We start from the raw sequence: 12895 nt of genomic DNA, 5'->3' as shown, positions 1-12895 counted from the left end.
GGCCTACTGCAAAGCTCTGTGAGACTGGGCATGGTGTAAACGGCTGTGTAATCCCTGGCACATGTACAGTAGGATGACATATCAAGCACTTATGAAGGGTGAATCCAAGGTTTTACCACTCCTCATGACAGTCATGATAATAGGACAGATAAGTATCTCCTGATGAGTGCCGTGCTCAGATAAATGTCAGTGTTAACTGCTACACTGTGTGAGTGATCCGACAGGCAGAATTAACGCTGTGTGGATGGGTGGCCTGGTTTTGGCTGGGATAGAGTCAATTTTCTTCCTAGGCACAGTGTTGTATTTTAGTGTTTAGTCTGAGAACAGTGTTGATAACACATCCATGTTTTAGTTGTAGCGCAGTAGGGCTTATTCAAATCAAAGACTTTTGAGTCTGTCATGCTCTGCAGTGCGTAAAGCTGGGAGGAGGCAGAGCCAGGACAGCTGACCTCAACTAGCTAGAGGGATACTTCATACCACAGCATGGTCATGCTCAGTATAGAAACTGGGGGGAGTTGGCTGGGAGGGGCCAACTTTTCGTTATTTCCCTTTTCATTATTATTAGTAGTAGTAATATATTCTACCTTATTTTAACTATTAAAATGTTTTTATCTCAACCCAGGGCTTTAACCTTGGTTATGATCCTCCCCATCCCGCTGGGGGTAGTGAGATACTTTTGCGTGGTGCTTAATTGCCTGCTGGGCCTAAACCATGACAATGGGAAACTAATTCCTGACTTCCTGTTTTTAAATGTCTGTGTTGTGCTGAACTTGACACTCTGCAAGAACATGACACCCTACCAGTCACCCCCACCCATATGTTGACAAGAGGAGGGTTTTTCTGTTAACAGCACCACCACCAACAGAAGCAGCAATATTTAGAGATCACAACCAACAGCAGCAGCAAAAGCAACGGTTCTTCGCTTAGAAGCTACTTGTTGAGCCAAGCAGAAGTTCAGCTAGCAGCACTCTTGTTTTCAGTAGAAAACCATTAGTGATTAAGTGGGAAGGGCAGTGAAAATGACGGAGCAGGAAACCAAAATCAAACCTTTCCTCAATGAAGTGTGTTAACCAGCTAGAACCAGCTCTCCTCCACATCTGCATGGCCTGAAGCTACCAAAAGTTCTCAGGGTACAAGAGTCACAGTTTTTCAAGAAAGGAGGTTTAGGTCAGAGAGACACCTACCTACTATGCAGATGTCTTCAGTTAATTCAAAGCAATCCTTAAATTCATAGCACTGGAAACACAGGAAACTAGTTCTAGTGGGGTGTACTGATTACTGTCACAACTGTTAGATTTTCAAAGCATCCTCGTGTTTGAGTTTCATGCCACAATTTTAATGTAATACAGAACTTAATAAAGCATTAGTACTAAAAAATGCTAAGGATGTTGTAGTATCCTTGACTTCTACTGCTTTCCCCCATGTTTGGAAACATATACATCAGACATATATACATGTTGAAAGACTGTGTTTATTAGCAGCACATTGAGTATATAATTACAGTAAGTTAAATTGAGAACGCTGAGAATTAACTTTATGAGACAAAAGTTACTATTATAGTAATTATTATTATGAGTTACTTTTGTATATGACATCAAAAGACTTTAAAACGTGACGTTTGAGCACATAAAACCTTGGAGTCTGATGTAGTACTTATGTTTCCAGTGGTTTTGATGATTTCTGGGTGGAATTCACAGTAGTACTTTAGCTACATTGAAGAAAGGTGAAGTGAAGGACAGAGAAATTGAGAGTCCTCTCTAAGTGACCTCACTATAGCGAGCTGGTGGAAGAGCTAAAGACAGAGCTGGCCAAATACTGCAGAATTTTGAGCAGTCAGGTGGAAGATGTTTTCTTTCAGCCTCTACAGGAGTTCTTTGTCCCCTGAGATTTCAATATGAAAAAGGATCTGTTTTTCAAAAGTGAGAAACAGGTCACAATTGGAATAGGTATGGAAATGCATCCGTGGTTACAATTAGTTCCTCAAGCTGCTCTTCCCTTCTGTGGTCCAGAACTCCTAGTAAGACTACTATTTCATTCTGGTCTAATATCACACGAGCTCTGTGACTGCTGATACCTGCTAGGACATACGGTGTGCAGCTGGGGAGATGGAAAAATAGGACATAATGTCCTTAGGATCACACATCTCACCAGGCAGTATTTCCATTTCAAGCTACACCTCAACCACCACCATCTCCTCCTCCTCCATCTTCCAGGATCTGGAAATATAGCTCATTTACTTGTTTGACAGCTGTGTCCAACAAAGGGACTCTTCAATTCTTACATTTATTATCATGGTAACAGACTACAGATTACCTTTGTTGAATAGCCTCAGCCCATACATTAATGAACGCTCCATGAAAACTTGAGAATACTCTTCTTTGTTCTTCATTCTGACTTTTTCTTGAGTCTCACACATGGATTATTTTATTCCAGGCTGAATGCTGTGCTTCCTGTTGAGCAAAACAGGATTTTTTTTTCTGCTTACAGTAAAAATACAATTATGAAAAAAACCCTAAATTAACTTCTACCTAGATTTTAAAAAAAAAATCTGTTTCTAAATTGTTGAAAAAAGTTTCTTTGCAAAGGTTTCTCCTAAGTTGTAACCCAAGCCCATGCTTTTTGTATTCAGAATCATCTCAAAATTCATCTATTAAAGAAATAAAAGTGATTACTTAATGCAACATTAATACAAGTAGTTTAAGCAACCTCAGTTTAATAATTTGGGAGTTTATACAGGATTAGAGAATCCAAAATGGATAGAGTTGAAGAGTTCAATAATAAAAGCTAACTTACTTGTCAGCATCTTTCTGACGAAAGGCTTTGTAGTATGAAAACAATTACAGACAGATCTCTAAGCAGTCTAACAGAATCTGTGTTAATTGTTTTTCTTTTGTATAACATGAAGGTGATGAGCCAAGACATTCTTGTACAGTTAAATCCCACAAATAACACTCACAGTAAAATGCCTGCTCTTTTTCGTAATTCCCAGAACATAATAAACCTTTGTTGTTATACTGCTGAACAGGAGGCTATTCAATTCCATTTCATTATTTTTGTTGTAGTGCTGCATCCAGCCACACAAGACACCAGAGGGGCCCCTCTCTCCTGCCTCCTGTCTTTGAAACACTTCACAGCTGAGGAAACACCCTCCTTGTCCCTCTTTGGTGTCCTCATAGAAGCCCTTCTCTCATATCCAGCCCTTAACCATCACCACATCTCTAACTTCCCTGAAGGATTCACTAACCACCAAGCAGCAGGTTGCTCTTCAATCAGTCTGAAGTTAAAATTGAAGCACTGAAGCATGGCCCGAAACACAGGGATTCTATCTCCCTAGAGATTCTCTTCCAAACAGCAACTCAGCAGCTCTCCCTCTCAACAAATATTTTAAGTGCTTTATAATTCAAACCCTGGCAAGCAGACATAGAAACACCTACCCCCTACAATTAAACAGGGCCTTTTATGGTAAATGAACTCAGGGAGAAGGATGACATTTTAACAGCAACATTCAGTTTAGGACAACTAAGACATCACTGAGAACAAGTATGTGCCGAGATCTGGAAGAAAGCTTTCATTGCCTGCCTGAAGGACTGTTATCTTACCTACATTTCCTTAGTGAACATTCCAACTTTCAAGCTTCTCAAGTCAACCTTCCAGCAGCAACAGAACAAAACTTTCTAATAACACAAGTACAAAATGTCCAGATCCTTCATGTTTTTAAGGAATTTTTGTGCAAAGGTCAGCTTGGAAACTATAACAGAAAGAATGAGATGAACACCTGACTACTGCTACCTTAGTATCAACTAGTTTTTATTTGCTTTTAATATTCTTGCAGAGAATGTCTTCTCCAACTGGATAAACCCAAAGTACATAATCCTATCAGCTTTTGGGGAATACAGCAGTCTGCTCATTTAGAGTCCTACGAAAGTACCGACTTCGTGTTTCAAAGAAGGCAGAAGGCCCTATGTATGACTATTTTAAATGACCTGTAGTGGCAACATATCAAATAACAGCACAGGCTCCCCTCCCCTGGAACAAACAATAGTTTAGAGCATTGATAGTCCTGATTTCTACTTTTAACTGCTGTGTCTAAAGCTGTATATGCTGCCTAAACCCAAAATTATGCAAAGGTAAACCTGCAGTTACTCAAAGCATGGAAATTAAATTACCCTGTATTTACTCTGATCCAGCTGATAACAGCATCTGGTACTTAAATTTAACTGAGTGATGCCTGGAGGCTTGGGGAAAAACTCTGGAACAACCTAACTGTACCAGAGGCCTGGGGAGAAACATGGAGCAGCACTAGCCAGCTAGCCATTACAAGAGAACAAAACCACCTCTTTAAATAGGTGTCACAGTAAGTCTGATTATAGGCTTCACAGATTACAAAATTAGCTGGAAAATGTGGTGTTCCCACCCAGCTTCAGCAAGTGGAACAACTGCTAGACAATGTGGGCCGTTACAAGTACATAAAGCTGATGGCTGTAACTTCAATCTTTTCAGCCGCACACTCCGTGGTTTTGCTTTTGTCATTGTATTTTATCTAAAGCTATTCTGAGCCACTGATTTACCATTTCATGTGACTCTTCATTCTTTATTCTTACCATGTCTTAGTGCCTGAGTCCATCCCAATTCCCCCCTGCTGCTGGTATTCTTATCCAGACTTCTCCATTACTGGCTTTCATTCCTAGAGTACAGCCTTACAACAATCCTTAACTAACAACATCACAACAGAAATCTCAGACATATGGATTTTTCGTACTCTGTGAGAATAAATGGCTTCAAAGCAAACTGCTGCAACTAAATATCAGCACCACAGTTTCTTCTGAGTCCCAAATGATTCATTTTCAGTTATGGTTCAATCATTTTGACCCTCGCTCCTCACTGTTTGCAAGTGATTGTCCTGGAAAATTGTTGTGTGCGAGTTGAATGCCATTAAAAGAAACCAATATAACAAAATACTTCAGTTCAAATCACCACAGTTAGAGTGAAAGGTTGCCCAGTCAGAAATACTGCAGGTTTCATAGTATGTTTATTTGTACATAAACAAAACATATAGGAGGCAGACACAAATGTGAACAATTACAGAACCATTAGATGAACTATGACACAAATAAATGTCTAACTTACACCTGGTTTCACATCCTTGCGTTTCCTTGCACTTTAGGAGATAAATAGATTCTTTAACTTCTTAATACTGTAGCCTACTAATTAGCTGCAATTATCACAGAATCCCAGCCTGGTTTGGGTTGGAAAGGACCTTAAAGCTCATCCAGTTCCAACCCCTGCCACGGGCAGGGACACCTCACACTAGAGCAGCTTGCTCCAAGCCCCTGTGTCCAGCCTGTCCTTGAACACTGCCAGGGATGGGGCAGCCACAGCTTCTCTGGGCACCCTGTGCCAGCGCCTCAGCACCCTCACAGGGAAGAGCTTCTGCCTTAGATCTAACCTGAACTGCCCCTGGTTCAGTGTGAACCCATCACCCCTTGTCCTATCGCTACAGTGCCTGATGCAGAGTCCCTCTCCATCCTTGTAGCTCCCTTCAGACACTGGAAGCTGCTCCGAGGTCTCCACGCAGCTTCTCTTGTCCAGGCTGAACAGCCCCAGTTGTTCTCTTTAAAACATCAAACTATCAAAGACGGATATCCGTTTTTCTCTACATGGCAATATGCTGCCAAAACATTTTCTAAACATCTAAAAATCCTATTTTGACCTTTGGGAACACAGCCATTAAACCACAGACAAGCGAGTGTGGTCGCACAGAAACACCCCTACCTCAGAAGGAAGACCCAGACAGCTGAATGGCCCAGCCTAGTTTTAGTCTGAACTTGAACTGCTATGAACATGTTAATTTTCCAGCTATGATTTAAAGGTGCATTATCCTTACCCCATCTATCACCTTCAGCTTTCTACTGAGATGTTTACCTCCAGCCAGCCTACAGTGCTGACTTCCAGGTTACCATCCATTCAAGTAAGACCCTTTCTAACATCATGTCACCCGTGATGTTTAAACCAATCATTCACATCCACAAAGTTTACATAGCTGCCTATGTCAAAATACTACTCCAAATTTTCTGAGGCATAATTCCACAAAACTTCTCCACAATAGTTGGCCTACTAATGCCCTCCAATGCCTGCTCTTGCTAAGACAATATATAACCTCTTTAGTTTGCTACTCTTGAGGTGTTATGTGAGCAACTGTGAGCCTTACTTTTGCATTTAGAGGCAATTTTTCATTGCATATTATTAGAGCAGGTACCATTCTCCAGGTCTAGGCTGTATGTAGGATCCTTATAGACAATGGCTGTAAGAAAATCACAAAGAAATGTAAAACACAGCTCCTGAATGTATCCCACAAATGAACAGATCTTTCCTTTTGCAGAAAACTTTCATTTGTGATGTCACTTGCAAGAAATAGATCTTTCTTTCCGTTTTACTGAATTTTTATATGATCATGACCCTAAAAAACCACTTAAGAGACTTCCACTATTACCATTTAACTCCACCTTATGGCATCATGCTTTGAAATAACTGTACATGCAAGCCTGTGAGTCATAAGTGGCTGCAATTATCTTCCTTCAGAACGATCAGAAGATGCCATCTTACATTTCCCATCACTACACAAAATTAGGCCAGGGTTTATTTGCCAAAGTCAGAGTTAGCAATATAGAACTCTATGTTAGAAAATGCAATATGGGGAACTTACTTCTACTAGTGCTTGGAGCTCAGATCATCCAGCTTAAGGCCCTTGCCAGGCCGCATGCAGCACAGTTGTCTTCCCTTGTGGCCACCTTCCATTCTCATTGTAAAAGAGAGAACAGTGTCTCTGCCTGAAGTTGTACGGAGATACTGCTGCAGCACACACATAGGCACAGAGAAGGGAAGCGCTCCTGGGTCTCACAAATCACATGAATTGAGGTGAACAGCTACAGTGCTTGTCAAACACAGTCAATGACACCAGCATCATTTGTACTCAGATTATTACGCAGGGGGAGAAGCAGCCGCCTGTGGGTGAAAGGCTGCAGATAGCACAGATGTAGCACAAGAGAATGATTTCTGAAAGAAGCAGATTAGGGAGCATCCCAGCACGAGACAAACCCACCACGGGCCACAGGAGTGTGCAAGTGCCTACAGCAACTCAAGAGGCTACAACAGCACAGATAGCTCATAGTGACTGACCACCAAGAGCAGTTCTCTTTCTGCATTGCTCTCAGGTTCGTTTCCAACCACCACAGCTTCTGAAATGTCCTAATTCTGCTCTGGAGTTTAACCCTGTGAGAAACAGTGATTCCTAAAACAAGTCACAAGAAGCTGCACCTTGGTCAAGGTCTGCACTCGCTGCTCCTGCTCTACAATCAGCATCCCCTTTGCCCGTGTTCCAATGGGACTGCTACGCTTGAAGTAAGAAGCCCGTTTTAATGCACAACTCCAAAGCAAGGAACGCCCGTTTTAATGCACAACTCCAAAGTAAGGAACACCCGTTTTCATGCACAACTCCGAAGTAAGGAACACCCGTTTTAATGCACAACTCTGAAGCTGGAAGCCTCTGCTTTAATTCAGTGATCTACCACGCACAGGCAGGTCTCACTGGCTGCGGTAGCTTCGAGGGCTGAACTCTCCCTCATGCCGTTACATTAAGACGCCTGGTGTATAAGCCCCGAAGCACAGCAAAGCACACACTCATGGGCAAATCCCTTTTTCTTCCTACTGTTTAAAGCAAAACGACAAGTTTTCTGTCAGCCAGGGCCAGTCTGACCGCCTCGGACAGGGCCCGGGACTCGCTCGTTCCCCCGGACGAGGCCTCACCGCCATAGCGCTGAGCAGCTCCTTACACCGCTGCACCCGGGTCTCTCTCCCCTCACACCGCTGCACCCGGGTCTCTCCCCCCTCACACCGCTGCACCCGGGTCTCTCCCCCCTCACACCGCTGCACCCGGGTCTCTCCCCCCTCACACCGCTGCACCCGGGTCTCTCCCCCCTCACACCGCTGCACACGGGTCTCCCCTCACACCGCTGCACACGGGTGTCTCTCCCCTCACACCTCTGCACCCGGGTCTCTCCTCACACCGCTGCACCCGGGTCTCTCTCTCCTCACACCGCTGCACCCGGGTCTCCCCTCACACCGCTGCACACGGGTCTCTCTCCCCTCACACCGCTGCACCCGGGTCTCTCTCTCCTCACACCTCTGCACCCGGGCCTCCTCTCACACCGCTGCACCCGAGTCTCTCTCTCCTCACACCTCTGCACCCGGGTCTCTCCTCACACCGCTGCACACGGGTCTCTCTCTCCTCACACCGCTGCACCCGGGTCTCTCTCTCCTCACACCGCTGCACCCGGGTCTCCCCTCACACCGCTGCACACGGGTCTCTCTCCCCTCACACCGCTGCACCCGGGTCTCTCTCTCCTCACACCTCTGCACCCGGGCCTCCTCTCACACCGCTGCACCCGGGTCTCTCTCTCCTCACACCGCTGCACCCGGGTCTCTCTCTCCTCACACCTCTGCACCCGGGTCTCTCCTCACGACCCGGTTCGCTCCGCGCTAGCTGGGCTGCGCGCTGGTACCGCCACTGAGGCCCCGCTTCCTGCCCGTCGCCGCGCTGCGGGCTCCTGGGCCTCCCGTGAGGTACGGCTCGGGCCGGGGAGGAAGCCCCTCCTCAGGCCATGGGGTGAGCTGTCACTGGTGACCTACAACAAGGTCAGAGCGGCCTCCCGAGGCGCTTCCAACAGGAGGCCGGTCACCGATAACGCTTCATCCATTGACTCGCGTTTAGCTGCTGGAGGTGACAGGAACCCCCAGGGCTGGCAGCTCGGAGAGTACCAGCTCCGTCCATCAGCAACTCAGCCGCTGGTCACTTCTCCGTTTCCTTAACAGTTTTTCAACAACTGAGATTATTTTCTTGAAGGAAATGCTTGAAAAGAGGATTAGGAGAACCCCCATTTTATAAAGTATGCCATGAAAAGGGGTAGGTGCAAACCCCATTTTATCTGTCAGTCACTTGTGCAAGGCTGGAAAGTGAAATCCCTTCTCTCTAGCCGCAGGGATTTTGCACTGCATGTTAATAACTGTGTATGTAGCACTTGCGCAGTATCCTTGAGGAATCTGCAGAGGAATCAGCTTCAAATCACACACTGACTTGTAGCCCGATCCTGTTCAGTTCAAACCCAGCTGGGACAGCCAACATGGGCACATACATAAGAATCCGTGTATAGGGTTTGAGTTAAGATTTTGCTTTGTTTTTAAATGAATTGATAATTGTTGTTAGCATTTACTAACATTTGACCCGAGAAGTTCATTACCTCTCCCATGTGTGTAAAACGGGCAACAACTGAACAAGCAGCAGCAGTAATGTTTAGCTTTCTGCCCTGCCCCCCAAATAACCACATGAAAAGGTTACTTTGTCTGAAAGAAAGAGTTTTATTTTGTGCATTTCAGAAATAAGTGAATAATGACATCTAAAATCAGGTGTTGCTGTGCTAGGCAGACACATGTAAAACTTGTCTTTCCATTTACATGACAACATGCAGCGTGGAAGGATACCTGATTTCACCTGAATTCAAGTTAATAATCTCTGAATAAATCAAGAGCTATTAACTACGAACACTGGAAACAGTCAAAATTATTTCAACTGAGAGGAAGAGAAGACAGATGTGTCATTACCATATAGATCAAGAAACACCAACTGGAACACGTGGATTCACAGTTCTTACCGAGTTACTTAGCTTATTTCTAAAACACGTTTTAGTAATTATAACTTTGCATTACTGAGTTTCTGAGTGTGTAATATAAATGATGCTAATGAATGAAAATACAGTTCAGGATCAGTCAACATGTCACAGCTATTTTTAGGTGATAATGATTTAGGTATAGAGTTCATCTAGATGAATACGAGCCCATGAGTGTTAGATCTAACACTGCTTTCTTCCCTCTTCATTTTTACACTGTTTCAACACAGTGTTGAGTAGCTCTGTGATAAACACCACTCCCAAACCCCCCAACAGTTACAACCTCAAATCTTCTGTTGCTACTTAACAGCAAAGTCAACCACTAGGATACATATTTTTTCCTATTTAGCTATGCTTAACAAATCAGTGCAGAAGCAACATTATAAATGGGCATGTCGAGAAGTTCCATAACACGTACTTTGGTGTACACAGTGGTGATTTAGCTTTAAAATTGTACTAGTGAATGAGAAAAAAAAAACCCTAGCAGTGACAAATATGCAGTCTCTATCAGCAGTGCTTTGCAAAGCAGTGGAAGGTCATCTGGAATAACACAGGAAGGCCTTGATGATTAATTCAACACTTCTTTTTCCAACACTGAAAGAGGGTTATTGCCAATGTATACAATTTAAAATCTTTTTCAAAAGCCCTCAATAGCTCTTAAGATGCACTTCCAATTTTAAAATGGTTTCATCAAGTCAGAATGACTTTTCCTGCCATATTGTTCCTGCTTTCTAAGCCATAGGAGCTATAAAAACATACCTTCAAATAACAAATGAGAAAAAAAGCCCAAGAAAAACAGTAAAAAGTAGTGGTATACCTCAATATCATTATCAAGAACTTTGGAAGGTTCAGTAAATGGTGAAAAATACTTCATATGCCTCTTTCACAATACAAAAGTAAATCTGTGGCTGACCTCTCTCATGACATCTCTCATGCACTGTGCTGAGAAAATAAAAGCTTTCCAAGCCGTGTACTGCAGCACTCAAACTGAGGTGCAATACAGGCCTTGCCTGTTTGCTTCAGAAGGGACTTCAAATGCTTCCTAGCCTTTCAAAGTCTAAATACAGCCACTTCTTACAATTCATCTACTTTCAGCCTGTTAACTGGCCCTTAAGTGTATCTACCTGTAACACATCTCCCAGAACAAGACAGCACACTTGCACTGTACTTAGCGCATAGAAACTTTAAAATATGGATATAGTAAGAACTTGGTATATGTGTTATTAGTGCATTATAATTACATCCTGTGTATATTTTTTCAGCTTGTGCTGTCTAACATTAAGAAATGCCATTAACAGTTTTGCTGTCCCTCCCTTGTGATGTAGGAAGTGTTGTCATCTTCGCTGTCTCCTTATTCTACTAAAATGGAAAACTCACAGAATCACAGGTTATCAACAGGGAGTTGAAAATCACCAGCTGCACTCCTGTCAAACACCCTTCCATGTGGGAACACTGAACTGAACTCTGTTAGGGCATACAGGCATCCAAATCTGACAGAAACAGGGGCTGCATCATGTTCACTGGTGCCGTTCCCGAAGAACAGTACATAGAGGTAGGATGCTTTTTCTTATTGGTGTAATTTCAAAAGGCCTAGAAGCATTCTGTTCTCTGGTAGCCTACTGCTAACCTTTCTTCTCGCTACTGTTGTGTTTCCACCTGCTTCAATAGAGCTAGGATCTTCCTAAGAATAAAGGGCCATACCACTTCCATAAGTTAAGCAACTGAGCACATTGACTTCTGTATCCTTGGCCTCCCCCAACATGTGTTGTATGCACATGTACACGCTTCTTATGAATTCCTCATGGGGAAAATCAGGTTTAAATGAAGAAGAAGGTTTCCTGCATGGCCCACAGTATTTTAAATAAATGGAAAAATGGAGTAGTGTAGGATATTACCTTATTCTTGCTCAAGTTAACTTTCAAGGTAGTTTAAAAGTTTTCAAAATTTTATATATAACTTCAAAGGTTGGCTTATTACAGCATTTGTAAATTTTATTTCTGGGGTTGCTTAATGGAGTGTTCAATTGAACACATAAAAACCATCCTGTAATATAGTTCAACAGAGAGACAACAACTTATGCCTTCATTAATGTATGGTGCCACATCACAAACCATACAAAACTCAAAGCTGTACGTTAGTGTGTACCCCTTTAAGCATGCATTTGCAAAACAGCCATTTACTCTTTATGAGACAAAAACAAAAACAGAGCTGTGCTACTCATTTTTAGCTCAGCAAAGAGCTCCCTTTGTTACATTAAGATTTTGATTCAAAAAGTCTAAAAACAACAAAGCTACTTTTAAGTTTGTGCATATGCTTAAAATTGCTCCTGAAATAAAAGTTTCTGCATTAAGTGTGCACTGCAGTTTTGTTTGATTGACGTGGCCTGATTTTCAAATATACCACCCAAGCCCCACACAGTTAGAGGCAAGGGAGCTGCTGGCATTCAGCATCTTTGAAAGTCAGGACACAGCTTCAGTGGTTGTGCAGAATAGGACATTTCCCTGCAGTATAAGCCAAGTGTTCATTTATGCCAAATAATAAGACCACAGAAGTTTGATCAAAAAAAAAAAAAAAAAAAATCAATCAACTTTTACAGGTCATAAAGGATTTCAAGGATAACTCCAATAGACCAGGCCTGAGTTTCACAGCTGAAAGGGCAATACTGTCCATTTTCATTGGTCAGCTCTGGAAGCCCTTTCCAGGATGATCTGATAAAAGAAAAAACAAACAAGTACTCTTGTTAGATTATACATTGAAATTAATAGAACATTTCAGTTTAAAATCCATTCAGAAAGTTACCTAGTAGGGATTGAAAACCATGACTAAAGGTCTCTTGTCCTACAGGCACAGTTTGTACTTTAATAACTGATGTAGTGATTTGGTTTTTTTCCTGCAGCTGAGAATTGTGTTTTTTGCGGGTGCCTCTCCTTCAAGGTAGATTCTCTGCTACTAGTAATATCTGAACTTACACTGCTGTCATGCTGCTCCTCTTTGTCATTCACGTAGTTGTGCAGTTGGAAGAACAGTAATGATATTTGAGATAACTGAATGGTATCAAGCTACACTTGAAAGTGGATTATGGTGGATTATTTGGTACTACTACAAAACAAGACACTGGGACAAGACACTATGTAGTGCAAAAAGTTGCTTAATAAAACCCTTTTACCGTGAGCAGT

General features: G+C 42.8%; 1 protein-coding gene across 5 annotated transcripts in view; it reads right to left on the bottom strand.

Moving 5' to 3' along the window:
* Positions 1–9404: 9404 nt before the first annotated feature.
* AGL (amylo-alpha-1,6-glucosidase and 4-alpha-glucanotransferase) overlaps positions 9405–12895 on the bottom strand; it is a 38687-nt gene continuing 35196 nt past the window's right edge. For all 5 annotated transcript variants that reach the window (XR_013957339.1, XM_080622588.1, XM_080622591.1 and 2 more), the window contains one exon: positions 9405–12427. Coding sequence is in view for 4 of the 5 variants with exons in the window: in XM_080622588.1 (XP_080478714.1) it covers positions 12310–12427 (118 nt within the window). In the remaining variant the exon portion in view is untranslated. The remainder of the gene's footprint in view (positions 12428–12895) is intronic.

Source organism: Psittacula echo (genome assembly GCF_963264785.1).
Source record: "Psittacula echo genome assembly, chromosome: 7".
NCBI lineage: Eukaryota > Metazoa > Chordata > Aves > Psittaciformes > Psittacidae > Psittacula > Psittacula echo.
This window is presented reverse-complemented; position numbering and strand designations above follow the sequence as displayed.